A 26213-nucleotide genomic window follows, 5' to 3' on the forward strand; every position below is an offset into this window, starting at 1 on the left:
TTTTCAAGAAAAATATTAACTCTTGTTTTTATTATATTATTAGCAATTACGTATGCCACTACACAAGTCACTGGTATGAACAAAGCTCGTTTGCAGTTAACTGCTGCAAACCTCCGTCAGAAACCTGACACTGGCTCATTTGCATACTGAAGGGTAGTCTCACAAAGTTTCCACAGTCGCCTTGCTGCCATATGCTCAGTGTATGTACGTTATTAGGATTTCATTATAGTGTTTGGAATCAAATTCATAGAAAATATCAATGAATGTGCCAACTGAAAAAAAAAGGTAAAAATCCAACCATGGCGTCAAATTACACTCGTCAACAGCACATTTTATGTATCGCTATAGCCCCGTCAGAAATCTGTGGAGCCTCTGTTAAGGACCTTCAGCATTTTATTTGATATTTTAAAATGATTTTTCTCAGCCATCCTATGTATCCGTCAAGTAGGAAACCCCCCAAAATACTGAGATTACACGAAATATCATCTTGTAATACAGAAATATGCAATTCAGAATGTTGAGGGGCTTTTCTACAATTCATAACTACTGTTACTAAAACTGCACAGTGTGCAGTACTGTAGATGAGGATTATTGTAGTATCGTATTTGTCCACGTGGGGTCACTATTCTCACGTATGTTCACACTGGGTTACTCAATGCATCCATCCATCCATCCATGCATCATCTTATCCGTTTATCCGCACCAGGGTCTCAAGCGCACTGGAGCCTGCAATAATTGCCAATAATTGATTAATTTCAACGTGTCATTGTGAAGTGCGAAAAATTGAATTTTAAGAAAGCAAGCAAAAATAACTAATAGACGTGTATTGGCTTTTTAGGATAAAGGGGACCAAGTAAAAGAGTGTGAAATGTGAAGGCATCTTATTGCATGGGAATTTTTAATAACCATCACAGATCTATGGGCGGCGGAAATGCTCTACGACAGGGGTGCTCACACTTTTTCAGCATGCGAGCTACTTATAAAATGACCAAGACAAAATGATCTATCTACTATAAAAATGCAAATTTATATATATATATATATATATATATATATATATATATATATATAGAGAGAGAGAGAGAGAACGGATTTTTTGTACAATGTATGTAGATGTAGCCAATCTCGGTGGCAGCTTTCGCTTTTCAAGTGAATTGTCTGAAAAATGACTGCTGTCCTGACAACTGGCTTTTTAATTCCTTCACCTTTCTCTTCCTCAGCTCGCTTTTCGGCGGAAAGTCGCTATCATATTTATCATAAATCCCGCTCCACATTTCCCTTCTTTTGGTATTGCGATGGTAGACTGGCAGATGAGGAAAACGCACTTCGAAAATGTCATCGTGAAAAACAACTCCTCATCCCATTCCGTATTGAAGTGATACGTATTTGTCTTCTTACTTGGTCCAGCACCCCCACTCGTGTTTATACCCCCCTTGAGTTCAAGAGAATAAAACGAGGGCTTAAAATTGGAGGTAACCAACTCGCTAGCTTGTTAGTTGTGCTGCACTTAGCACCGTTATTCGTGCATGCGTGGTGACCTATGTGTCACCCAAAAAAAATCAGGTGTCATCTGACTGGGTGCCCTGTATCAATCACATGACGGATAATGATAGACTGACGTCTATTTTTTAATGTCATGCGATCTACCCATACGATCGCGATCGACGTAATGAGCACCCCTGCTCTACTACATATTACAATAAAAAGAAGTGCAGTGTACTTGGTTCACACAATTTACCAGTAGATGGCGACAATGTGCTTCAACACTATTTACCACACTTAATTATCAAGCGAAGAAGAAATTTGAATTCTTCTGCTACACAAGGCAGTTGATAGAAGTTCGTCTCTTCGATGAGGTTTGCAGGAAGAATTTAGTGAGTTTTTGTTTTTTACCGGGGGTTTTAAAGCAGCATAATGGCTGAGGAATCGGCTGTTAAAGTGTGTGTTCGAGTGCGTCCAATCATTAAAAGGTAAGTTGATAGCATATATGAATAATGTCAATTGATCCTTGTTCAACAAAAACTGAAAAGGGCATGGACTGTTTTACATACTAAGCGGTTAAAAGCAACGCGCACAAATAACATCTCGAAGTTCGACTAGTACAAATAATAACAAATTATTAAATAAATTAATAATAAAGAATCGGCCCTGACATGTTTTACTTAGACCAGCGCCTTAAAAAAAGTGGCGCACATCCGACAGGTAAATTATGGCCGTGTGTGTTCGCCGAATGAATGGTTAATTATTTATATATAGATATATATATAAATATTACAATATTCATATTTCCAAACCCAACTCTAATTATTGTGGTGATGTGTGCTGTAAAGTCATAGTACAGACAGGTGCTTGTCGTAAAATATTATGAAAAAATCTCAAATTCGATATCTCAGGAAATGTGGAAGACACTTTTTTGCCACATTCTAATCAGATAATTAATTCAAAACTGTGTGGTCTTGTGTAGTGTATAACGTAAATGTTATCCGTGATATTCTGTCAACACCTACGGTACATAACACGTATTTGATCCTGTTCTATTATTGATGATTGACACAGTGAAGTCTTGTTTATTTATTTTTTTTGCTGTCTTGAAAACGGTGCCCCCATGGGAATGATCACTAAAATTAATTATTATATATTGAGGCCTTTTTCATTCATGTAATATGGATGATTATTTTGTGGTTAATGCAATGGTATGAAATAAACTAAATTAGTTTAACTAATCCAAAACAATATTTGTCCCATTTTACCAATCTCTTTTGGATACACTCTACAGAGGTTCTGTCCTGGATTGCTTTTTCCAAAGCCTCGGCACAATTTGGCCCATTGTGCATATCTATGACAGAACTACACACAAACAAGTTTAAATATACATTGAAATCAGATTAGGCCCCTGTAAACCAAGGAGCATTTTTAACAGCATCTATCATGTATCAAAATATCTTGCATATTCAATGTTTTTTTTTTTTTTGTTCCAGGGAGGAAAGAGGTCCATCAGAAAAGACAGAGCCTGTTCAGGTCTTTTGGAAAACTGATAAGAAATTAATTCATCAGATTGATGATGGGAGCTCAACAAAGAGTTTCAGTTTTGGTATGAATTTTTGCTTATTATGCAGCCGCCGTCTAGTGACGTCTAATGTAAACTTGTTTGTATGTTTTGAACAGACAGAGTGTTCACTGCTGAAGAAACAACCAGTCAGGTATACCAGGATATCGCAAAGCCATTGGTTGTTTCAACTGTGGAAGGATACAATGGTTAGTAATGGCAAATTTAAGCTACTGCATGTACCTTACATGTTCTTGTGCATGTGTAAACTGGCACTTTTTTTAATGTTTTTTTTTTTGTTTTTGCTTTAAACAGGTACCATCTTTGCTTACGGTCAGACATCCTCTGGAAAAACATTCACAATGATGGGAAGTGACCATGTTCCTGGTGTCATACCATTGGCTGTTGATGATGTCTTTGAAACCATTAAAAAGGTCAAAGATGTATTTTTTTTTCTTTTCATATTGTCATGATTACGCTACATTTTGTTTGGTCAATATTTTTATCACTAACATTCTCTGTGTGGTCTGCAGTGTCCAAAGAAGGAGTTCCTTCTCAGAGTGTCGTACATGGAAATATATAATGAAACCGTGACTGACCTACTTGTAGACAGCTGGAAAAGAAAACCTCTGGAAGTCAGAGAGACTATAAATGTAAGTTTTTTTTTAAACAAAAAAAATTAAACTCTCTATGAGTAAACTTTATGTTTTAGATATAAAAAAAGATGGCCCTTTATTTTGTGGACCAGTGATCCCCGTTGCGGACTGCTGTCCTCAACAAGGGGAGGGTGGATCCAATGGGAGCTTTTGGATTTCTAGTTGTATCAGATTCCCCCCAACTTTATTAATGCGAATTGTTTTCAGTCATTTTATTTTTCTAGTCTCTTTAATTAAGGCAACTTAGACACGTGAAGCAACTTTCATGTCTTATTTGGAATGTTCATCATAGTTCCTCTCTACTCTGCAGAAAACAATCCATGTCGTCGACCTGACTGAGGAACTGGTGACCTCACCTGCACAAGTTCTGGCCTGGATTCACAAAGGAGAAAGTAAGTCTGGAAGATTCTGGAGTCTGGAAGATTTTTTTTTCATCCACTGTGTTTGATTCTGCAGAAAACCGTCATTATGGAAAGACTAAAATGAACGAGCGCAGCAGCCGTTCACACACCGTTTTTAGAATGGTAAGCAACATGGAGCAGTATTCTTAAATTTGATTCTTTTGATCATTTATGATTACACTTTTTGATCATACTGTATCCTCCTATCTAATCTTTTCTGCTCTGTCACTATTTAATAAAAAAAAAAAAAAAAACTTTTCTTGTCTTTCTCGACTTTTGACTTGATTGTAACACTTTCTTATAAAAGTGATTTTTCAAATGTTATATTTAAGATTGTTTTTTTTTTTTCTTTTTAAATGCTCTACTGTGCTTTAGATTTTAGAGAGTCGAGATAGAAGTGACCTGACGTCAGGGGAAAATGCTGATGGAGCCATCATTGTTTCCCATTTGGTAAGAAGGCTTTTCTTCACACTGCACTTTATTTCGTTGATCATGTTTGTCAAAAGTCAGCTCATAGTTCTCTACTACAGGATCAGCTGATTTTACTTGGTCGTTTTTCGGTCACGAAAATTGTAGGCAATACACTTGAAGCGCTGCTTTCTGAAGTCAGAAAATTTGGCAGCGTATTGACTGTACTATTTCATTTCTACTTAGTCTTCCTCCACTGTAACGTGGTTAACTTTCTGTGCCCGCAGTATTGTATTGTTTTTAAGCAACGATGTCGATGCGTTGGTTTAGTGCAGTGCTTCTCAATTATTTTCTGTTTTCTATGTATTTTATTTTAATTTGTAGGTTGTTTTGATTCCCCCAACTCACCCTATTAAGTGAGGTTATTCCTCTTCTTCAGCTCTGTCAGCATCGGCTGTTGAATTTAAAGTCCTTTATAAGTAAATGGAATTCAACTTTGCCATGATCTATATATATATATATATATATTTTTTTTTTTGTCTTAGAATTTAGTCGACTTGGCTGGATCAGAGAGAGCAAGCCAAACGGGGGCTGAAGGTAAACAACTATGTTGGGTTTTTTTTGTAATTGAAGCCTCACTTTCTTTCATGTTTGATGCTAAACAGTGCTATGTTGACTTGACATGAATTCACTTGTTAGGTACACGCCTGAAAGAAGGCTGCAATATCAATCGCAGCCTTTTTACACTTGGCCAAGTGATGAAGAAGCTTAGTGAAGAAAGCCAAGGGTATGTCAACTCTAGACATGTACTGTGCTTAATGCAGAAGTTGTCAATTGTTGTGAGTGCCTCACCGATTTGCCGTCAGTTACGATGATGTTTTTGTTTTAGTCACCAGTGCCTCCAGATAGTGTTAATTCAGAATTTGCCAAATCTACTGCGTGATATCTACAGGATGTTATGAAACCGTGGTCATGTTAAGAAATGAAACAAAACCCCAGCATTTTGTATTCAACGTTAAAATGCTGTCTTATTCTTTACTTCGCTGTGTTTCCAAAAGTTTCATAAACTACAGAGACAGTATGCTAACGCGCATTCTTCAGAACTCCCTCGGTGGAAACGCCAAAACCGTCATCCTCTGCACTATCACGACTGCATCACTCGATCAGACACTCCGCACTCTGCAGGTAGGAATATACCTTTTCTTCCATGACATTTTATTTATGATGTCATTAAAAATGTGACATTTTTGCAAGGATTCCTTCATGTTTACTGGTAATGACAGTAAGTTTTTGAATTGTGTATGTTTGTAAATATAAGTTTAAACAGTCAGTGGTCACTTTTTTCCCTCTTGAAAGCACAATATTTGGTTTACTTTATGGTGCTCGGTGGTGTTTAAATCTTCACATTTGTCAATTCTACAGTTCGCTAGCACTGCAAAGAAAATGAAGAATGATCCACATGTTACCGAAGTTTCTGATGACGGTGCGCTGCTCAAAAGATATCGTAATGAAATTGTGGACCTCAAGAGGCGACTTCAGGAGGCAAGAGCCCTTTTTTTTTTTTTTTTTTTTTTGCCTTGAAATGCTTTGTCCGTCTGCTCTTGTTCTATTGCAAAATCATTTTCCGCGCATTGACCACGTGACTACATACACACGCACACTGCAGGTCTCCTCCGAAACACAGACCACAGCAACAGAGAAAGAGGTGCTTTCTCAACTCCTCCAAGAAAAACACCAACTTCAAGTGGAACAAGAGGACAGAATAAGAAACCTCACCAAGCTGCTGGTCACTAGCACCAACCTAACTAGTGTACAAAAGGTAACTAGTGCTCAAGATAACATGACATTATTTAAAGTCCTACTTTCTTCCTCCTTTATTGATGTCTTAACATCCACCGTGATTTATTGTTTGAAGGTGCCCAAACGCCGGGTTACGTGGGGAGGGAAAATGCTACGCTTGGCCCACCCATCTCCCAGTCAAGATGATCTGTCAAGCCATAGCTTTGCCGAGTCTGTCAGTCAAAAAAGGAAAGCTGATAGATCCTGTTTGATGGAGACGCTGGTTGAAGGTTAGGACAAGAACAGGCGTCCCATTTCTCATTGCATGCTCATTGTTTGAACTGCCAGATGGATTTTCATGCCTCTAGTGGTCAGCAGGGGTGAAGCGGAACTGTAGTTACTTTCATGATTTTTCCATTTTAATAGACGATGAAGACTTTGACGGTCACTGGGAGATTCCTGATGAGTCATTAGATGACACAAACGCAAGTCAAGACTTTGTTACTTTACGGAGCTTGGGTCCCAGGTACTAGCGTTATTATCAGCACATCTGAATTATTGTTGCTTTTTTGTTATTCTCATGAGTTTTTTTTTCCATATGTAGACGGTCTACAACTATTTAACGCGCGTGTGTATATTCATGACTGTTTTAGGTCAGTGGAAAGAGTAGCAGAACTGGAACTGGAACTTCAAGTCATAAGCCTGCAAAAGCAGCAAGCCTTGGATCAAATTGTAGCAATGGAGCAGAAGTCAGCAGAAGTTGACCTCCAGCTCCAAAGTGAAACTCAGCAAAAGACTGAGGCCATAGAGAAAGTAGAATTGCTGGAGTTGTCCCTGGCAGAACTGAAAAGACAACTTGAAGAACAGAGTGGTGACAAGCAGTCGAAATCCGATGAGCAGGTGTGGCATGAACGCAATTCTGTTGACACGGGCTCTTGCACACTGTGCTGGTTTTATTTTGATCCTCAACTGTTTTTTTTTTTTCCTTAGCTGGCAATAGATTTTGAAGAGATTGTCCTGCGTTGTGAGATCCTCGGTGCAGAGAAGGTAACTTTCTCCCATCAAATCCAGTTTTGAATTCTGCTGTTGTGAAAGGAAACAATTTAGGATTGTTAATAATACGGCAAATGATCAATTGAAGACACAATGAGTTGACATTTTGGGGAACTACTAATTGAGGTAAAAAAAAAAATCCTGCATATCAGCTTGAACTACAATTATAGCTTATCTATCACATGATTCTCCATAATAAAGGATTTTATACATTTGACTATAAAGATCGATATATAGATAAAATAACAATTCAAACATGTACAATATGTTATAGACCAATCGGCTACTTGCACAACATTTTCTTCCTTTTTTGCACTGTATGTTGATATCCAATATAAGAGCTGTATCAGATATTTGGCCTTGGGTCTCGTTGAGTCGCCTTTTTAAATATATTAGAGTTGAGCCTTGCCTTGACATGGAGAGAGGAACTTTGTTTGACCAACTGCGGCATTGTCCTTCCTTAACTTTATTACTATCATGTTGGATGATTGGAAGATATATGGAATAGCGAAGCGGTCGCTGCACGTAAAAGTAGATTTCCTCCGGAAACAATTGTGCCTGCAAAATGCACACCAGCTAACTCCGATTGAAGAAAACATTATTTGTTTGTAGGATATGCTGGCATCGGAGCGAGACCATCTCAAGCAGGAGTTGGATATTGTCATGGGCCAGACGCAAATACTGAAGAAGGAAAAAAGTTCTCTTTCGCACGAGCTGAAGGAGAAGGTGGAACTGGAGGAATTCATATCGCTTGAGGAAAAGATAAGAAACGAACATGAGGTAATTAAAGAAATGTGTATCGAAATCCGAGAATGTTCTTTTGAGTTTTGATTTCAAGCAACTTTGTCCAAATTATCTCTGTTAAAACTGACTTGCAAAACAACCACAGTTCTGTCATTATTTTAGATGTTTTTTTTAAACAGGTGCTATTTTGCCTTTGAAAGTTCCAAGATACTATTATTGTATAAGCAAATGAAGAACATGATTTTCCTCCTTCGGTAAAATATCCAGACCGTACACTTTACAAACATGTGGAGGTACACTGCCTTTAAAAAGTATTAAGGGAGGACTTTTCTTTAGTCTCGCTTTTTTATCCTGAAAACTGAGACAAGAAATCAAATTCTCAACTTTTATTTCCCGTTCTCAACATCTTCTCTTCCTACACAACATAAGTGCCTGACTTCTAATGACACATTTGTTTGAAAATGTTGACATTTTGCCAATGTTTTTGATCTCACAGAGCGAGTTGCAAAATAAAATTTGCTCATTAAAGAAAGATGTGGAATCCCGTGATCTCCAATACTTGGAACTTAAGGTGAGGTGGCTGTGGGTTCATGTTTTTTTTTTTTGTTTTGTTTTAATTTTAGTAAAAGTATTTCAACTGTTCAATTTGATTAAGAAATGTAATGTAGTTTTATTTCTAACTACTTTTAAAATTCCTCACAGTGCATAAAAATAAATCTAATATCGATTTCTTGATTTTGTTTTTATTTAAAGAACAATTTGGAGACTGTCTCTGGAGAGTTGAAGAAGAAAACCAAAATCGCCGATGATCTTCAGAGTATGGTACTTATGGACTATTTGTATTTGGACACCCAGTTAGCATTTTCTATACGTTTTACGAATGGTGACGATGTTTAGTTAAGTTATTTATTTATTTGCAGAAAATGCAACATATGATAGCACACACTTTTTTCTTTTAAGTGTTTTGAATTATCAGCATGTAAAAGCAATATGATCATTTGGTTGCATTTTAAAACTATGTGTGCGTGTGTGTATGTTTCCGCAAGCAGCCACTTATAGAATTTTTGTATTTATTTTTTTGGTTTATAAATGTGTGCAGTTGAATTACTTAAGACTATTTTGTTTCCTTCTTTCAGTGTGGTAAGGATTTGTCTGAAGAAGTGGTGAAGCTTCGTCTTTCTCTAGATGATGCGGAGGCCTTTGGCAGAGAGACAAAGAAAGAATGGGCAGTTCTGCGCAGTGAAAACATTTCCTTGGAGGAGTTGAAGGTAACAAATTAGGCAAAAGACCTTTAAACTTCCAAAACGTACCAAAACATTAGGGTTTGTAATACTTGAGACGAGATCAACAGTTCATCCTTTATTTCAGGTTATATGTATCTGGATCAGATAGAAAATTTGGAGCTCATTTTCTTGTCTTCTGTCTCAGATGACCCTGACTGTCAGCCATGAAAAGATGGAAGCTGAAGTCAACAGCCTGCGTTTTCAACTTGAAGTTGAAAAATCAAATTTCAGGAAGATGCAGGTGGATCTCCAGAAAGAGCTCAATGTTGTGTTTAACGAGAACCTCAAGCTCACAACTCTACTCGACGGCAAAATCCCCAGAAGTAGGTTTCACAAAATGTTATAATGAGGGGCCCTACTAATCCTCAAAGCGACGACAGTGAATTTTCAGAGTGATGGTCTTATGTTTTTTGTGCACAGATATGATGGATAGTGTGGAACTTGAGAGAACGGTGACCAACCTGAAAAAGGACCTTGAGACATCTCAAGAAGCTGAGTGTGACCTGCGAGCTCAGCTGCAGGAACTGAGGTCACTTCAGGCTCCCCCTTTTGAAGTGAACGACCGGGAGAAGCAGGTTTGTTTATGGCGCAAAATCTCAAACGCAAATACCATCTTTTGTGGGGCCAGGGGAGCATATTTTCCCAGAAGCTCCTAATTCTCACATATACTGCTTGGATAGCATAAGAAATGGCTTGAAACAAGAGAGATTCTTAAAATAACCTGTCCAAGAAAAGCTGAAATTTAACCAATGGTTCAACTTTAACATAATTGTATTAAATCTTTACTGAAGCTGATTTTGGAGACCACTGATGGTACCGTAAGTAGGGCTGTCCCAAATAAATTATCGATTACTTGTGGGTTATCTGTTTTTTCCAATTTTTGTCGAGAAGCATTCATTTTTGTTGACCCATTTTTTTGTGGTAGACACTACAGCATTTGTCGACTTTTTTGTTTTTTTTCTCTCTCTCTAGGGCTGTCCCAAATAAATTATCGATTACTTGTGGGTTATCTGTTTTTTCCAATTTTTGTCGAGAAGCATTCATTTTTGTTGACCCATTTTTTTGTGGTAGACACTACAGCATTTGTCGACTTTTTTGTTTTTTTTCTCTCTCTCTCTCGGCCTTAAATGTAAGAAGCATTTCAGAATGGATGCAGGTCCTTCCAAAAATGAGGCTAACGCAAACCTTGTCATGATGTGCTGTTCAGATTTCTGCTGAAGAGATGGAGACGCAAGCTTCAGTGGTTGCAGCTCTTACAGCGGAGAGAGACCAGTTCCAGATGGATCTACGAGAAAATATAGATTTGGTCAGCTTTCACCACACCGCTCTACTAAACATCTTCATTTCTGTCATTCATGTCCTTGCATCTTTTTCGTTCTTTTGTCCAAGTCCTTAGCCTCATAGCTCATTCCCTATGTAATTGTCGTCGAAACAGATGATTGAGACTCAGGAGGATCTCAGGACTGCACTTGAGAAAATAGCTGATCTGGAAAAACAGCTGAAAGATTCCCAAACATCCAACATAGGAAACCCTTTTGATGGCTCGCCTTCAGAGCTTGAGACGCTTCAAACACAAGTAAGTTACCAAAACATGTTGGGGGGGCGGGGAAGGAGATATGTAATGAACACGCGTACCAATCTATTAAAGGGAACTGTGTTTTTTTTTTTTTTCATCCATAAAACCCATGGCATGCATTAACGAGCCAAAACATGACCTTTTGCAAATACGAAGATCCAAAAACACCCCTTTTGTGGTGACTTCAACTAGCGAGCAATGTGTATCTGTTAGGACGTTGGGTTGTCTGCTGCGCCTTTGCAACCTGTGAAAAATACCATGACTGCTTTCCTATTGGTCTTTTTATTTAATATGCCATGTGTTTTTAACCCAGTGATCTATACGTGGGTAGTACTGTCAGTTCTAATTTCAGCTTGTCCCTCTTCTTTTTGCACAGGCAGTCATGTATGTTTTGCCATTTCAGAAAGCGCAACTTCAGGCTAGTCTCCAAGTGGTCACTGAGCAGAAGAACCAACTAGAGGGAGAGCTGCAGCAGTTTATTGATGGGGTGAGTTGAAGGTTTTGCTTTTCATGTTAACATTTTGATTATCACAAAATGATTTTGTCATCTTCTGCATTTCTCTCTGTCTGAGTTGGCGTGCTTGAATTTTTATAATAATTTTTATTAACTTTTATTTTTTTTTATGAACTTTTAGGCTGCAGAGTACCAAAACCTTCTACATTCCCTCCAATCTCAGCTTCAAGAACAACTTCAGCGAAATAATGACTTTGAAAGACGGGATCTAGAAAAACAAGCCGAACTGGAACAGCAAGTTTGTTAAAACAAAAAAAAAAAAAAATTGGAACATGTTTTCATAAATACTCTAAAACTCTAGTTGTTTCCTCATTTTTAGGTTGATGAGTCACAAAAGCGTCTGCACTCCCTTCAAGATGAAGTTGAAGACCTGAAGCAGAAGAATGAGAATCTTGTCAAAGTCACAGAGGAAAAGGAGTTTGATTTAAATCAAAGTGTAAGTATATAATAAGAGTTTTCATACTGATTTATTTTCCCCCCCATCTGATTTGTCCATCCATTAAGTATTGTCGGTGCCTGCGAAATTAGAAATCCCTTTATTGTCATAAACCCCTCTTTTAAACAGATAAAGAATTTGAGAGGTGATCTTGAAGCTGTGAAAGCAGAGAGGGATGACCTATATTTCAACAAGGAAGCTGGACAACAGACTTTCATGGAAGAGACTCAGAAGTTGTTGTGTAGCGTGACATCCCTCAGTGAAGAGAGGGATCAGCTCCTTGAGATGGTGGACGAACTGAAACAGGGCAAGATCGAGCTCAGAGCCGAACTGGAAGAAAATATGGAGCTGGTAAGGGACTCTACATAACTTAAATAATGGCCCATGAACTTGGGATGTCCATTATAATCCATTAACTGGTTGTAAATAATTAAAAACCAAGTCAGCACATGCTAGGGCTCTCTAGCATGGGTCTCGAGATTAGAATCATTGTTCTAAAGAAGCGTTGTGAACAGGAAGTTGTTGGTTTGTAAAAGTATTGCCGATTGTACTTCTATCCTAGCAATCAATATATCTTACATCTTTGGAATGTAACGAGCAAATATTTTGGGGTTAATGAGATTGCACCTCAGCAAACCATGGATGGGAAACTTACATGATGGAGGAAGCCATCATTTTTAATCAGCGCTAGTAAAGGGATGTGAGGTGGATGTTGGCTCGTAGGACTAAGCACTTCCTAACCAGATGCATGACCAATGCTGTTTTGAATTTGTTTATTTTTTTAATATATACATGTATATTAATGTCGGTGTGTGTGTATATGAATTGTCTTCCACGCCAGTTGCTCATCCCTGATCATAACAATTGAAAATACATATTTTGTCTTTTTAGCTGCAGTGTGAGCTGCAGTCGCTGAAAGAACGAGAGGCTCAACAAAATGTGCAGGTAACATTACGGTGACACTCTTGGATACAGTGAACCGAGGCAATTTGCGGTTCGTGATTCACCAATAAACCTAGCTCCATTTTTATTTACTTTTTCTGTACAGCTCGTTGCTGAAAAATGCACCGGTTATTTAAAAAAAAAAAGTTGTCTTTCTGTATCACTTTAAGATGGTGCCAAAGCACTGGCTTATAGAAAAGAAGTAATTTGTCAAGAAAGTTAAGACGGGGTACTTGAGGAAGTTAGTCTTCAAGGCATCCACATATTCACACTTAACAATCTCAAACCATCAAAAAGTCAATACACATGGCCTGTTTATGAATTTGTCATATCTAAGGAGAAGACAAACATTTTGAAAATCTGGTAACAAAAACATTTCGTTTTGCATACATGTACTGTATGTTTTCGATTGAAGTACTCTGTATTTGTTCATGTTGAGAATGTGGATGATTTTCAGGAGATGGAGAACCAAGGAGAGCACATAACAGCTCAAGAGAAGACCAGCGTTCTACACGAAGAGGTTAGCCTGTTGACGAGTGAAATCAAAGACACTGACAAATGCCAAGAACTTCAAAATCAGGCATGAATTATTTTCTTTAAGATGGATGGTTCTAAATATATTTTAGCTCTGACCTCTATTTTATTCTGAGAATTTATAGTATTTACTGTGTATACAGATGCAGTCAGTCCAATTAATCCAAAATGTCACATCCTCACAGATTCAGAGGCTGACTGATGAGCTCGAGTGCGTGGTCGCTGAGCGAGACAACATCCAGTTAGAGGCGGAGAAGCTGGCGTGTCAAGTGACCTCGGTCAGTGAAGAGCGAGATACGCTGCACGGCCAACTCGAGGCACTGGGACAGGAGAGGAGCCAGCTCCAAGCACAACTGGAGGTGAAGACTTGATTTGATACAATTCTGCTCGTTGACAATGGCGTTGGGTGTTCAACTCGTAGCGCGTTTAGTAGTTGTGAAGACTTTCTGAAGCTCAGACTCCAAAATGCATTTTCCACAAAAAACGGGAGTTGGCTTCACCTCAAAAACTTTTGATTGTGAGAGGTTGCAGGTGCCGAACCACAAGTCTGCGGGGGTTCATGTTAATAATTTCACATTTCACTTCAAAATACAAATGTTCAAAATTGTAACTAAATATGATGTAGTACTAGGGCCTCTGCCCATCACTGAAGGCTAAGGATTTTGTTGACACTGAGTTTTAGTTTTTTTCCCTCCTCCTATTTACAGACAAAGGCTTTAGCTGAAGACCTTGAGCGTGTTGACGCTGAGAAAAATGTCCAACAGGCTGACAATTTGGAGGACCTGATGCACAGAGTTACGTCTCTCGTTGAAGAGCGAGATCGGTTGCAGGAGGTGGTGGAGACCCTCACTCAGGAGAAAAATCAGCTTGCAGTAAAGCTGGAGGAGTATTGCGCCGAGGTTTGTTACATAGGTTGTTTTTTTTTTAAGACTACTCCTTGTACTTCACTAAACCAAGGCACTGACTATCCTATTCTTTCTAGAAAGGGCACCTGCTTGAGAAACTCAAAGTACTTGAAACGGAGAGAGATGTTCTACTTTTTGAAAAGGAAAGTAGCAATCAGAGCTCCGCTGAGGACTTGGAAAACCTGACGCGCAGCATGACGTCTCTCAGTGAGGAGCGAGCTCAGTTGCAGGAGGCGCTGGAGATACTCAAACAGGAAAAAGATCGGCTGGTGGCAAAGCTGGAGGAAGTGACAGAAACGTATCAAGTGGAGGTTTGTCACAAAATGAATACCGAAAGATTTTGGTTTCGATAACAAAGCCATTGACTGTCTCACTCTTTTTTTTAATTTTATTTTATTTTTTTTCTCTTGTAGAAAATGCATTTAACTGAAAAACTGGGGCTAGTTGAAGCTGAGAGAGACATTCAGCTGGCTGAGACGGAAACTCGATGTAAGAGCTTCGCTGACGAAGTGGAGAAGCTGACTTGCAGTGTGATGTCGCTCAACGAAGAGCGAGCTCAGTTGCATGAGACACTGCACATAATCAATCAGGAGAACGATCGTCTTGAAGCGATGCTAACGGATATGACAGAAATATTTCAAGCAGAGGTTTGTCACGGTGTACATAGTAAACACTGAATTGTTGTTTTAGTCAGTTATTATAAAGCTGATTTAAACCGAGGTGCTGACAAATTGCTCTTTGCAGAAAATGTGTTTAATTGAGAAGCTCAAAGCAGTTGAAGCTGAGCAGGCAAGTAGATCCCAGAGCTCCTCTGAGGAGTTGGAGAAGCTGACTTGCAGAGTAAGGTCTCTGAGTGAGGAGAAAGCTCAGCTGGAGGAGACACTGGAAGAACTTGAAAATGAGAAGAAACAGCTCAAAATGGAGCTAGAGGACAAGGTAAGTAAGCACGGTGCAATTGAGTCATCGTGTTTGCTTGTAATTCAAGGCCAGTTGCTAGTTTGAAACCGTAATGGACCATTTTTGAAGCGCTACATGATGGCTGATCTGCAATCACAGGTCTCTGCAATGCAAGAGAATATGATTAGGCAGAATCAGCTAAGCTTGTTGCAGCAGGAGGAGACGAGAAAACTGGAGACTGACCTTCGACAAGAGGTATTTCTCAGTCACCACAAGGCGTGTACATTTTCAGCAAAACGTGCAACAATACACATTTTTTTTTTTTTTGGTCTGCTAAATACTACTGTTCAAAGTGACCGCAAGTCTAGTCGTAACGGGTACTGTGAACAATTCTCTCACAAATACTGATTGTCTTTAGGTACAGCATCTGGAGGAGCAGCTAAAAACATTAAAAGAAGATCAAACGGTGGCTCAAGATGAGGCAATCACATCACAGCAGGTTTGTTCGGAAACTCACTTATTTTTCCCGTTTTAGCTCAGAGAGCATTGCGTTGCATTTCTTCTGTGTTGGTTGTCACTCAATGTTTTGCTACCATGCTATTCTTGTTTATCATTTCAGTTGCTCGTTGAAGCAAAAGCAACCATCTCTGTCCTCACTGAAAAGCTTACAGGTTGCAACCGGGACTTGAGCGGTTCCAAGGTGGCTGCATCTTCACAGCTGCACGACTCAACTTTGCAACTTCAGGTAAATGCATCACATTGCATTTGTGCAGGGTATGGAAGTAGTGAAATTGTCTCTTTGCTTTTACGTCATGAGGATTCCCCCAACCCTTATAGTACGGATCTGATACACCTCTAATAATATCCTTTGCAGAAGTTATTTGGAAGACTGCAGCAATTTATAGATGAGGCCAGCCAGCCTCACCCCGCATTCAAAAGTGTCACCCCGAGGGCGGAAAATTTCCTGAGTTTCGAAGTCTACACCTCCTTTCCTCAAGCCACAGTGAAAGCCCACAATGTCGTCTGTAGGCTGGGTTGCAAGCATTTGACGACTTTCTGGGATATTATTGTAAACAACCTACATTCTTTCCATTTGATATTTCCTTCAAGTCCTTTTCTTAACCGACAATATTTCCAAAATTCTGTTCTTTGCTTTTCCAGGAGGTCTTGCTAGGAAAGGCTAGATCATACAAGAGGATTTTTCTGGAGTCCGTCAGAATTAATGCGTCTATCTTTGAGGAGTGGCGCTCGCAGGATGTGTTGCGATGCACAGCCTCTGCTGAAGATGTGGACTGTCACTCAGAACAGGAACACAGACTGGGTGAACTGGTACAGAAAAGACTGTTCTATGTTCAGGTAAGCTTTCCTTACTTGCCATTTTTCAGGCGGTTACTGTACTTGGTCTTTGATGCTGTTAAAACCGACAAACATGCTTGTTTTTACAGAAACTGGGCAGCATTTTGGAGAAACTTTGGGCACACTTGGATTACTACCGCAATGAAGTTTTTGCTGAGGTCAGAGAAAGGGAGAGGTTCTCCAGGTTGGTGCAGGATGAGCTCGCCAGGTCGCCATTTGTTGTCAGTCGGATGCACAGCCTCTTTAGCGCTGAGGCGGACAGAAGATCTGCAGCGTTGCAAAGCAGCCATTTATTTTTGCGGGTAGGTTTTCTATGCTCATTTATCCTTTTTTTTTAACCTAAATTGGTGAGCATTTATTTTGAAACGTTGTTTTTTTTTTCTATTTGCTTGGCACCAGCGGGGAAAAATAACATTGGCCATCCTATAACATTTTAAACATATTTTAAACACCGTCTGCGTAGAGTGAAGGCACTAAAAAGCCAATGAACATTTGTCTAGCTGGTGAGAAAACCTTGGATTTCAGTTGATGATTCAGCAGATATTTCTCTTAGAAAGTCATTAAGACCAATTTATATGGATTGGCATTGACATGATATGTACTGATGATTTCTCTTGTCTCTTGTTAAAAAAAATGTGAGATATTTATTAATTAGAAGGTAACATTTGCCACCAGATGTTTCTAGCTAAACATGTAGCTTTTATACCAAATCTTTCATGTGAGCGGCCGGTGTAGCTCTGCTTTAATGTGTGAAACAGTGCAAAAATCTTACATTTCAACAGTCAAGATTTTAGAATTTATAATGTTCTGCGATTTGATTAATTACTGTGGTACCTCAAAGTAGCGCCACGGTCTGTTCGATGCCGATGAAAAATCTTTTATTGGGCTGAATTATAGTTTGAATGATTCCTTGCAGATCCCAAAGTGTTGTCATACAATTGTACTTATAATACAATTTGATTTTTTTTTCCCAATCCCGTTGGCATCTACTGTAAATTCAATGTTTTCACCGTTTATTTATTTTAAAAAAAAAATGCCGATTTAAAAAAGTTGCAACTCATTCATCTTTTGTTTTTGAGTGTCATTTCATAATTTTGATTGACAAGCGCCAACTGTTTTGTTCTGTGTTTGCTCATTGCACTTGAGCAAAACAAACTCCTTCCCGCACGCAACAAAATTGATGGAAACGTGCAAACATTTGGACTTGTCTAAGCGTACAAAAGCTCATCGTTTTGTCCCCTTTGCAGGGCATCATTGATGACCGCAGTCTTCAGTGTCAGGAATTACATCAGATGATGGCGCAGGCTCAATTCCAGTTGGAAGAAGAAAAATACAAGCGTGTCACTCTGCAACAGAAGCTGGACGAAACTCCAGAAGGGCCACTGTTAACTTTGCTCCGTAACAGCCAGGAATTTATTCTAATCCATCAATCTGAGGAGAAAATAAAAGTAAGTCATCGTTTTAGTTGGTTTTGTAAAGAAAATGCTATTATTTATAGTTGCAGCGGAGAGTGGGTGTTGGTGGGGGGTGTGAATTGTTTTCTTCTTACTGGGGTGGTGTAATAGAAAATAATTACAAATCACTGCTTTACGGGTAAGCTAGTCTTTGGAGGTCAACTGCTAGGTACTGGCACAATGTTTTTTTTTGGGGGGGGTACATAATAAGCAAAAAGGCATCAGTTAAAGGGATACTTCTTTGACGTTAACATTGGCACTTATATAACAGGTTTGCATGTAAAAATTACAGTCAATCAGTAATAAAATGTATGTTCTGTCTTTGTTTTGCTGCATGTTAAAAGTAGCAGTTATTTAAAGGCTTATCACAAATATATATATGCCACCTTGCATTTTGCTCAGAGTGCTTTGTTGTATAGCATTAAGCTAGCAACCTGCAGTTGCACAAATTCTGTAGTGACATTTCATCTTTATCAGGCTTTGCGTCTCAAGCATGAACTGCTCAAAGAGGCCCAGCAAAAAAACAACAGTTGCATCTCAGGCTACAAGGCGAGTATTCAGCAACTTGAGACGGAACTTGTGGCAACTCGAGTCCAAGTTGAAGAACTAAAGAATGGCATCAAAACCCTGAAGAGCCAACTGCAAGAATCTGAGGTCAGTTTCATCTTAGTTTCTGAATCTCTCACACACGTTTCCCAAGTAAAACTTTCACAACTCAACTGAAACGTTCTTACACGGCCCAAACATATTAAGAAAATTCACTCAAGACTAAACTGTGCACGCATTATTGAAATGCTTTGTCCTTTACACAATGTTTTCCTGATAGAAAGATGCACCGCCTTCAGTTGTTGAGCTGCAGAAAATCCAAGCTAAATTGTTCATGAAGGAATTGGAGTTGAGCGTTGCTGCCGATAATCATCAACAAGAGTAAGGACCGGCCAGAACAGTACCACTCCCGCATTGTCCTTGATCTTAACATTCTGCCCCAAATATGTCACGCAGGATCCAGAGGTTGAACACTGTCCTGCATATGAAGGAAGAGTTAGTGAGGAAACTGAAGGAATCTATAAGGACATTGCAGCAGCAAGGAGATGAATCATGTAAGGCGATGGCGCTCAAACTTTCACTTGTACTTTACAGTACCACGCCCCCAAAAAATACTTCAAGTGCTACGAAAATTAGGCATATTATTGGAAGCCGCGATTAACAGTATGCACAGTGTGAATATTAACTGTGATTTAATATAGGAAAATAAAATCAGCGCTTAAACAACACGTCAGTGAAAATGTATTACACATAACAATTGTACCGAAATAAGTGTTGGAAAACAGTGAAAATTTATTTATATAACTTAAAATGTAATACCATTTGATTGTATTTAACAAATGTACTGTTTTGAATAAAAAAAAAAAACATGCAGTTGGAACATTTATTTATATTATGCAAATCCGGCTTATTGCTTGCAAAATCTAGGATCTGTCACTATCAATGCTTTCCAAATTGATTATTTGGTCGATTATTCCATCGATAAATCAAATCAGGTGAAATTTTATTTTGCATTTGCATAGTCTAAAACCGTTTTTAATTTTTTTTAAAACGCCCATTGTTGTTGAAGCAATTACTGTTGCTCATTTGGAATTGTTAAATTGTACCGGTTTGTCATTGTTTTCCAAAGTAAAAGCTGGTGTTATACTTTGATTAAACACAGAATATAATTAGTGTGCGTTCATGAAAGACTTCATGAATTTGAGAACAAAAATAGACTTGGCTTTAGTTTTCATTAGAAATTTGTTTTTTTGGTAATTCCCTGTCTATGACGACTCTTTGCCCTCTTATCAACACGTGGTTGAAACAGAGGAATAATATCCATGATCCAAGGATATATTTGTACTCCATATGAAATCATGCCAGAAAAACAAGCATGTTTTTGAGATTGTCTTGAATTAATACATGAATATTTACAAGTCCATTACTTGGCAGTATTTTAACAGTTTGAATTTTCTTCTTACTCACACAAGTTTTTTGAATGCTTCTTTAGTCATGCAGGGTGAAGAGCTCTGTGACCGATTTCGCAACCCTCGGGGTTTGGTGAGCAAGAGCAGCGTAGTTGTGCATAATAGCAAACTGGAGGAGGACGTCAACCAGCTTCAAGTTAAAATCGTGCATCTTGAAAAGTAAGACCAACACATGGGATAAATGTCGCCGCATCGCTCGGATTTCATCTTGACATGTTCTGTTTCGCTTCACTCCCAGCGTGAATTCCAGTCAGCAGGCTGAACTTACCAAATGGAAGAACAGAGCGCTCAAGCTGAAGTCAAAGGTTAAAGAGGACGCTAAGTCTTCACCGCCGAGTACTCCCACCAAACGTGGACTTCCAGTGTGCCCCGACATCTTGCCTAAGTCACCCAAGAAGTTCGTAGCCACGCCGCAGAAGGGCCTGGACTTCCCCATCACGCTGTTGGATTCGCCAAAAGTCCCACTGCTCGACTCTCCAAAAAGCAATTTTTTTGACAAAGCAGCAAGCACAGATCTAATATCCAGAAAATTTCCCAAAATGTTCTTCGATAACTCCAGCCTTGGAATCAGTACAGGTAAACCCCACGAACAAATGCCACGTCGTGGTGCAGTTTATCTGTAACTCTTTACCATAATAAGGCTGTTTATCTTTGTCAGATGTTTCCCATGTTCCCGATGGGGAAAGTGCAGAGACCAGTAACTGCGGTCGGTCACATTTTGGGTTTTAACTAACAGTCACTTTCCTAAGATAATGGCTCAAGTCTTTTTTTTTTTAATCCCCAAAACACAACTATTGAACAAAATGCTGATTATATTATGTATTAGTAAATTTAAAAAAAATTATGTTTATCCAAGCATGTAGCCGATTTTAGCAGAGGTTGTCAGTATTTTGAGATGCTTAAGCCCAAACAATATTTTTGTTGAAATTTGACTGATGCCATTATTTTTAAAATGGTGACGTTTTAAATTGGACTGCACTGACACAGTGAATAGGACCTGCAACCAAATGCACATCCCACTTTTTTTTTTTTTTGGGGGGGGGGGGAGGGGGGGTGAATTTGCCTTCCTCTCAACCTACGTCACATCACTGCCACTCCCTTGGGTTTATTTATTTTTTTTTGCCACTTGACCTCTGTGATGCCTGACATACAAGTTGTATATCGCTAGTGTCGGGCAGAATCCTCAAATAAGATTGCTTTTTAGTAAACCCCCCAAAAATCACTTTGTTCAGCCATTCAAGCCATTTTCAGCTCTTTAGATGGGGCAATAATTTGTATTTTGCAAGTTGTGCCATACAGTATGAGGTTTCAGCTCGACGCCAGCGACATCAACGTAATAAGCTAGGGGTGTCTGAATCGTCGGCCATTTTTTTTCAGGGGAGACCCCTCGTTTAAAGTGTCAAACAATTTGAAAGATCAGAAATTGATCAGGTGATAGCTCAAATTTGTGAAACAACTCACTGGAGTTGTTAGTTTTTCCCAGTCTTGGCCACAATAAGGACATAAATTTCCACAGGTGCAACATTTTGTAATTGGTTCATGAACAGCTTAATGACAGCGTTGTTCGTTCTGTTTGCAGATGCCAACTCGGATGGGTGCGCCTCTCAGCCGCCGGAGTGCACAGAGTCATGTATTACACAGTGAATACAACGATGTTCTTATTCCCTTTTTAATTCATTCCACATGATAAATAAATTCAAATAGCCTGGCAAACGCTTTGCTTTATTTGTCATACTAATGGCACTTTATATTGTTAGTTGTGTTATTAGATGCAATTAAAAGTCTGCGTTTTGGGTGTTGGTTAAAAAAAACAAATGTGCATGGCTGCTGTTTAAATGACAGCAGCTGTTTGGAAAATTGTTTTAGTCTGTTGGACTATTTTGCTGTTTGTTTGCTTACTCATGTTTTTCAAGATTTCATCTCCAACGAAACAACCAGTAAGAATTTTTTTTTCATGTTTGAGGGTTTGTCATAAATATTCCCTTGCAGTGTCGGATTCAAACCAACAGGGAGCACACGAAGCTCACTTGCAAAATTGTGTCATTTGAATCTTTAAAAAAAAAAAAAAAAGGTAAGCGGAGCTTAGGTCTGTTGTTGAGATCTTGTTACTGGGTTCTTTTGACCTCCTTGGGTGAGTCGTCGCTTTGCTCTTGGAGTCATTTTTGTCAGTTCACTGGAGTCCGAAAGCTTTAACAGTGGCTTTGTCACCCTCTCCAGACCGATAGATGTCACCAATTTGTGTATCATAAAGCTGAATATGTGCATACGAATCTTGTGAACCAATTTGTATTTCTCGCTTGGGTGACAATTTTGATACCGTTTGAGCAAGACTGTTCAAAGAAACATGGGGCAGAAGTGCTAAATTTGATTAACTCAACTTTATAAAGCACTTAAAAAAACAACCGCAGCTGTAACAAAACCCCGTTATACAAGCCGCACAAGGTTATGAGCCGCAGTTTTCTATGTTGAAAAAATTTTTTTTACTGCATGTACAGAACGATTTTTGTACTGTGAATGCACATAAAGGCACATAAACAGATTGTTAAAACAGTCCCTTTTAACACGACAACAACTTTGCTAATTAAAACAGAACAGACCCAAAAGAAAAAATATCGAGATTTATTTAGCGTATTTTCTTAACTATAAAGCACCCCTACTGGTGAAAGATAACCCACAGAAAGGCTGCACCGTTGTATTAATTAATTCAAAATGTAGGGAAAAAGTAGCGGTTTATAGTCTGGAAAATACGCTAAGTACATTTCAGAGTTCGTATTTATTATATTGGGATTAAATCATTCTTTCATGAACACCAGATGGGGGATTCAGCCGTTACTGCAAATTTTATTAAAATAATAATGGAACTTAATTGACGTATTGGGAGGCAAGATAATTCAGAAGAAACCAAAATTCATACCTTTGTAAACCCAGTAGACTGAATCCAAAATACTGACTCCAACAATAGTCACATTTTAAGGCTCCTCTTGCAGCAGGGAGAAGCTGAGGAACCGTTTCGTTTGTAGACATGCTAAGAAAGTCACTTCAAACATGTCATCACGGTGAGGAAAAAAAAAAAGGGACCTCGGAGTCCCCCCCCCATTTTCTGCCCCCATCAACATGTGACAAAAAAAAAAAGTTTAAATTTGGTTTCAGAGGATGAACATATCAGTGTGGAGACGTTCCGCTGTCAGGTAAAATGACAGATCGCTTTTACTGTATCGTGACTTTGAACTCTGTGACGTTAAGAAGACGGATTGTTTTTGTCAAGCAGAGGGGAAAAAAAAACAAAACAAAAACGACCTTGAACCTCAACTCCCTTCACAACTGAACAATCTAAAAATATTCAACCCCCTTCAGATGTGAAACTGATGGAATTTAGGAGACCTAATGTCACTGCTGGCTAAGAAACATTAACGCATACCTACAATGCATATTTTTGTCTTTATTAGTCAAAGAGAGCGATCAATTAGCAAGCATTGTGGTCCAAAAGGTGAAATGAGAATATTTGAATACGTGTAATGAAAGGCAACAAATGAAAGGTGCCTCTTGCTGTTATTTGAATTTTGCTTCTTTTGTTCATTCGGTGATGTTCCATGTTCTGGTGCTAATTATACAAGCTCCACAGTCCTTGCACCTTCACAAAGATAGAAACACGACTGTTTTTGACATGTTCATTTAACGTTCCAAATATGCAAAGAAAGTCCCACTGGGATTTCTTTGATATGCAAATTGGAAAAGTGCAAACAAAGACATTTTAAAGTCCCTGTAAAGTGAAAAATAAATATGTCTTGTAAATTTGACACACCGCCGAAATGTGTTGTTGATAACCCTGCCAAGTATGAATCATTTAAAAAGAAGGTAAAAAAAAAAAATCTCAGGATAAAATTGTCTCCTCTCTTGAACGCTGTCGACGTTGATACTAAAAGCGCAAAATCGTGCCCTGTTGCAAAATAGATATTAGTCGCAACTTTCTTCTGCTTGCACATGGCTGCATGTTTGAATTGCGGGAATGCTGTATCTGCTTAAAGCCTTGAGTGGCTGGGATGTTTCCCACTGAGTCATCGCCGGGCTTCACTGGCCAGCAGTTAGCTCTCGTGATAGCAAGCTTCTGGGTCTCCTTTTGGCTCGCGAGTGAGCGGCCTGGAAATTTAATTAATGACCTCAACACTGCTCTGTAAATCGTGACATCCAAGGAAGATAGATGTTAGAACAGCAGGCTTTGGTTGTAGTAATTATAAAGTTGAATAGTGCGACACTGTGCAATGTTTTAGCCACGCCCCCAAAATATCTGGTGATGAATGGGTGTCAAAAAGTTCCATATGGTCTTGGCTCTTTTTTATTTAATTTTTTTTAATTTAAATTTTTTATCTTTTTTTTTTAGATAGGACGCAAATATCTGACTTAAAAAAAAACTGAATGAAACAAAAAGGAACTTGTCATGACATTTATTTGGATAAAAATTCAAGCCACAAATTCACTTTAGTAGAAGTTGGCAAGCAAAGGATGTGAAAGGGAGACCAAAACTTATTGTACTTCAAAGTCTTTGGAGTCCTGGAAAATTCAATAGCTGTATTTGATTTGTGGATTGTTTTTAAAATATTTTGGTTATATTATAATATTTTATATTAATTATTAATAATATTTTAGTTACTTATTGTGATATACACACACACACAAAACCCCCAAAACTAAACTACAACTAAGCAGTTCTCCCCAAAAATTGAAACTGATATAACCAACAAATGTGCTCTGACATTTAATTAAAACTAAAAAAATGAAAGAAAAACCTCTAAGCTATAAAGGAAATCCCCAAACTGTTATTTTAACCCTGATGTGTAAATGACCACAAATATTCAGTTTGTAATTAGTCCATTTGGGCAATAATGTCAATTTCAAGTCGGTTTGCAGCCGCCAATTTGTGACTGGATAAACTGGAAAATTCCAAACTACTAATTTATTCTGCACCTGACAAAATATACAACCTCCTGATTCATATGTGCGATTTCCAACTTAAATGGACTCAACAGCTAGCATGTGCCTTGCCAGTTATCTTTTGCTTTTAAAAATAAAGCAAATGTCAGTGTACACAATTCACTCCTGAACCATAAATCACTTGAAATCATCTTTCATATTTTGCCAAGACCAGGATGTAATTATCACGAATTAACCCCCCTTTTTTTAATATTTTCAAGCAATCATCCATCAATCCATTTTAAATACAACTCGTCAAAAGGGGTCACGGGGTCAGTGTGAGCTAAGCCCAGCTAATGGAAAAGGATAGGGTGGCACTATGCGCGACTGGTTTGCACATCTGCTTCACAGTTCAGAGGTCATGGGTGTGAAAACGGACGCCGGCCTGCCAGTTTGGAGTTAGCATATTCTCCTGTGCGTCATCTTAGACAATAGCATATTTTAAAACAGTGAATTTCAGTATCAATAAAACTATTTTACATCCACATTTGAACTTTTTTTTTTTACCTCGACTACAAATAACCCGGTCCACCTGTTGGGTTTTGAAAATCAAACTTTTTAGCCTTGAGCACAAAACGTTTGTGTACCTCTGGTCGAAAAAGAGTCTGATCGAAATCATTTGTTGATCTGCTCTGTGCCACTTCTTATGTCAGAAACTTATCATTTCCGATGGTTCGTGAATGCAACAGCGGCAAAGATTTCTCAGGAGAAGTCTTCCTCCTCCCCCTCCTCCTCCCACGCACACACGCGAGCATTCCAGCGTGCGGGCGTTTCTGCTTTGTGAATGAGCGTGTGTCCGTGCGCGTGCGTGTGGCGAGTGTGCGTGTGTGTGTGTTTGTGAGTGTATGCAAAGCAGAGCTCCCCAGTCCGTCAGTCACAGCCCAGGAGCGCACAACGAGCGAGCGAGCGCGCAAGCAAGTGGACCAAATGGAAATTTTCACAGGAGTCCGACCGTTCTTAATATTCACCTATGTGCTCATTAACGGCATCCTCGTCACCCTGCAAAGCAAGGAAGGTGAGTGTCACGTCCCCCTTCAAGCTTCGAACTTTCCCTGGAGTCGAACCCGCGCACCACGCGGAGTACGTAAATTCGAGAAACTTTGGAAAAGTGTCAGCAGCATTCGGTTTTAGTACTGTAGCGCTTACCTCGAACGCTGGAATTGTCCGTGATAATAATGAACTCTTTGCAACTATCTGAATTTGTACTTTTATTGCAGTCACTTCGTTTTGTAATTGACTATCACTT

General features: G+C 38.9%; 2 protein-coding genes across 6 annotated transcripts in view; both read left to right on the forward strand.

Moving 5' to 3' along the window:
* The first annotated feature begins 1790 nt into the window (after positions 1 to 1790).
* cenpe (centromere protein E) lies at positions 1791 to 21712 on the forward strand. Of its 3 annotated transcripts, none has more exons than XM_088291731.1 (50): positions 1791 to 1970; positions 2979 to 3091; positions 3166 to 3255; positions 3362 to 3480; positions 3580 to 3699; positions 4013 to 4094; positions 4159 to 4226; positions 4479 to 4553; positions 5057 to 5108; positions 5211 to 5298; positions 5570 to 5696; positions 5934 to 6053; positions 6178 to 6330; positions 6427 to 6580; positions 6717 to 6816; positions 6944 to 7190; positions 7281 to 7337; positions 7956 to 8123; positions 8584 to 8658; positions 8841 to 8909; positions 9224 to 9355; positions 9516 to 9693; positions 9791 to 9945; positions 10578 to 10676; positions 10806 to 10946; positions 11350 to 11433; positions 11582 to 11698; positions 11780 to 11896; positions 12026 to 12247; positions 12788 to 12841; positions 13296 to 13418; positions 13558 to 13731; positions 14080 to 14271; positions 14355 to 14588; positions 14691 to 14924; positions 15022 to 15213; positions 15334 to 15429; positions 15593 to 15673; positions 15794 to 15919; positions 16049 to 16243; positions 16336 to 16530; positions 16620 to 16832; positions 17778 to 17978; positions 18462 to 18638; positions 18811 to 18911; positions 18987 to 19084; positions 20023 to 20158; positions 20238 to 20575; positions 20658 to 20705; positions 21579 to 21712. In XM_088291731.1, the coding sequence occupies exons 1-50, from the start codon at positions 1915 to 1917 to the stop codon at positions 21641 to 21643; spliced, it is 6651 nt and encodes a 2216-aa protein (XP_088147857.1). In that variant the 5' UTR covers positions 1791 to 1914; the 3' UTR covers positions 21644 to 21712. The 3 variants fall into 3 exon arrangements, with proteins under 3 accessions (XP_088147857.1, XP_088147859.1, XP_088147858.1); XM_088291733.1 differs by having other exon boundaries at positions 13296 to 13358; XM_088291732.1 differs by lacking the exon at positions 20658 to 20705.
* Positions 21713 to 25817: 4105 nt separating this feature from the next.
* epha2b (eph receptor A2 b) overlaps positions 25818 to 26213 on the forward strand; it is a 31212-nt gene continuing 30816 nt past the window's right edge. For all 3 annotated transcript variants that reach the window (XM_088289847.1, XM_088289846.1, XM_088289848.1), the window contains exon 1: positions 25818 to 25982. In XM_088289847.1, coding sequence (XP_088145973.1) covers positions 25895 to 25982 — 88 coding nt within the window. In that variant the 5' untranslated portion in view covers positions 25818 to 25894. The remainder of the gene's footprint in view (positions 25983 to 26213) is intronic.

This window comes from Idiotropiscis lumnitzeri, chromosome 3 (genome assembly GCF_059441095.1).
Source record: "Idiotropiscis lumnitzeri isolate Australia: NSW breed Sydney's pygmy pipehorse chromosome 3, RoL_Ilum_1.0, whole genome shotgun sequence".
Taxonomy (NCBI): Eukaryota; Metazoa; Chordata; class Actinopteri; order Syngnathiformes; family Syngnathidae; genus Idiotropiscis; species Idiotropiscis lumnitzeri.

Coding starts and splice junctions, on each gene's coding strand:
- cenpe (XM_088291731.1), top strand. CDS start 1,915: ATGGCTGAGGAATCGGCTGTTAAAGTGTGTGTTCGAGTGCGTCCAATC. Junction 8,124..8,583: donor AGATAAGAAACGAACATGAG/GTAATTAAAGAA, acceptor TTGATCTCACAG/AGCGAGTTGCAAAATAAAAT. Junction 14,925..15,021: donor CAGAAATATTTCAAGCAGAG/GTTTGTCACGGT, acceptor TGCTCTTTGCAG/AAAATGTGTTTAATTGAGAA.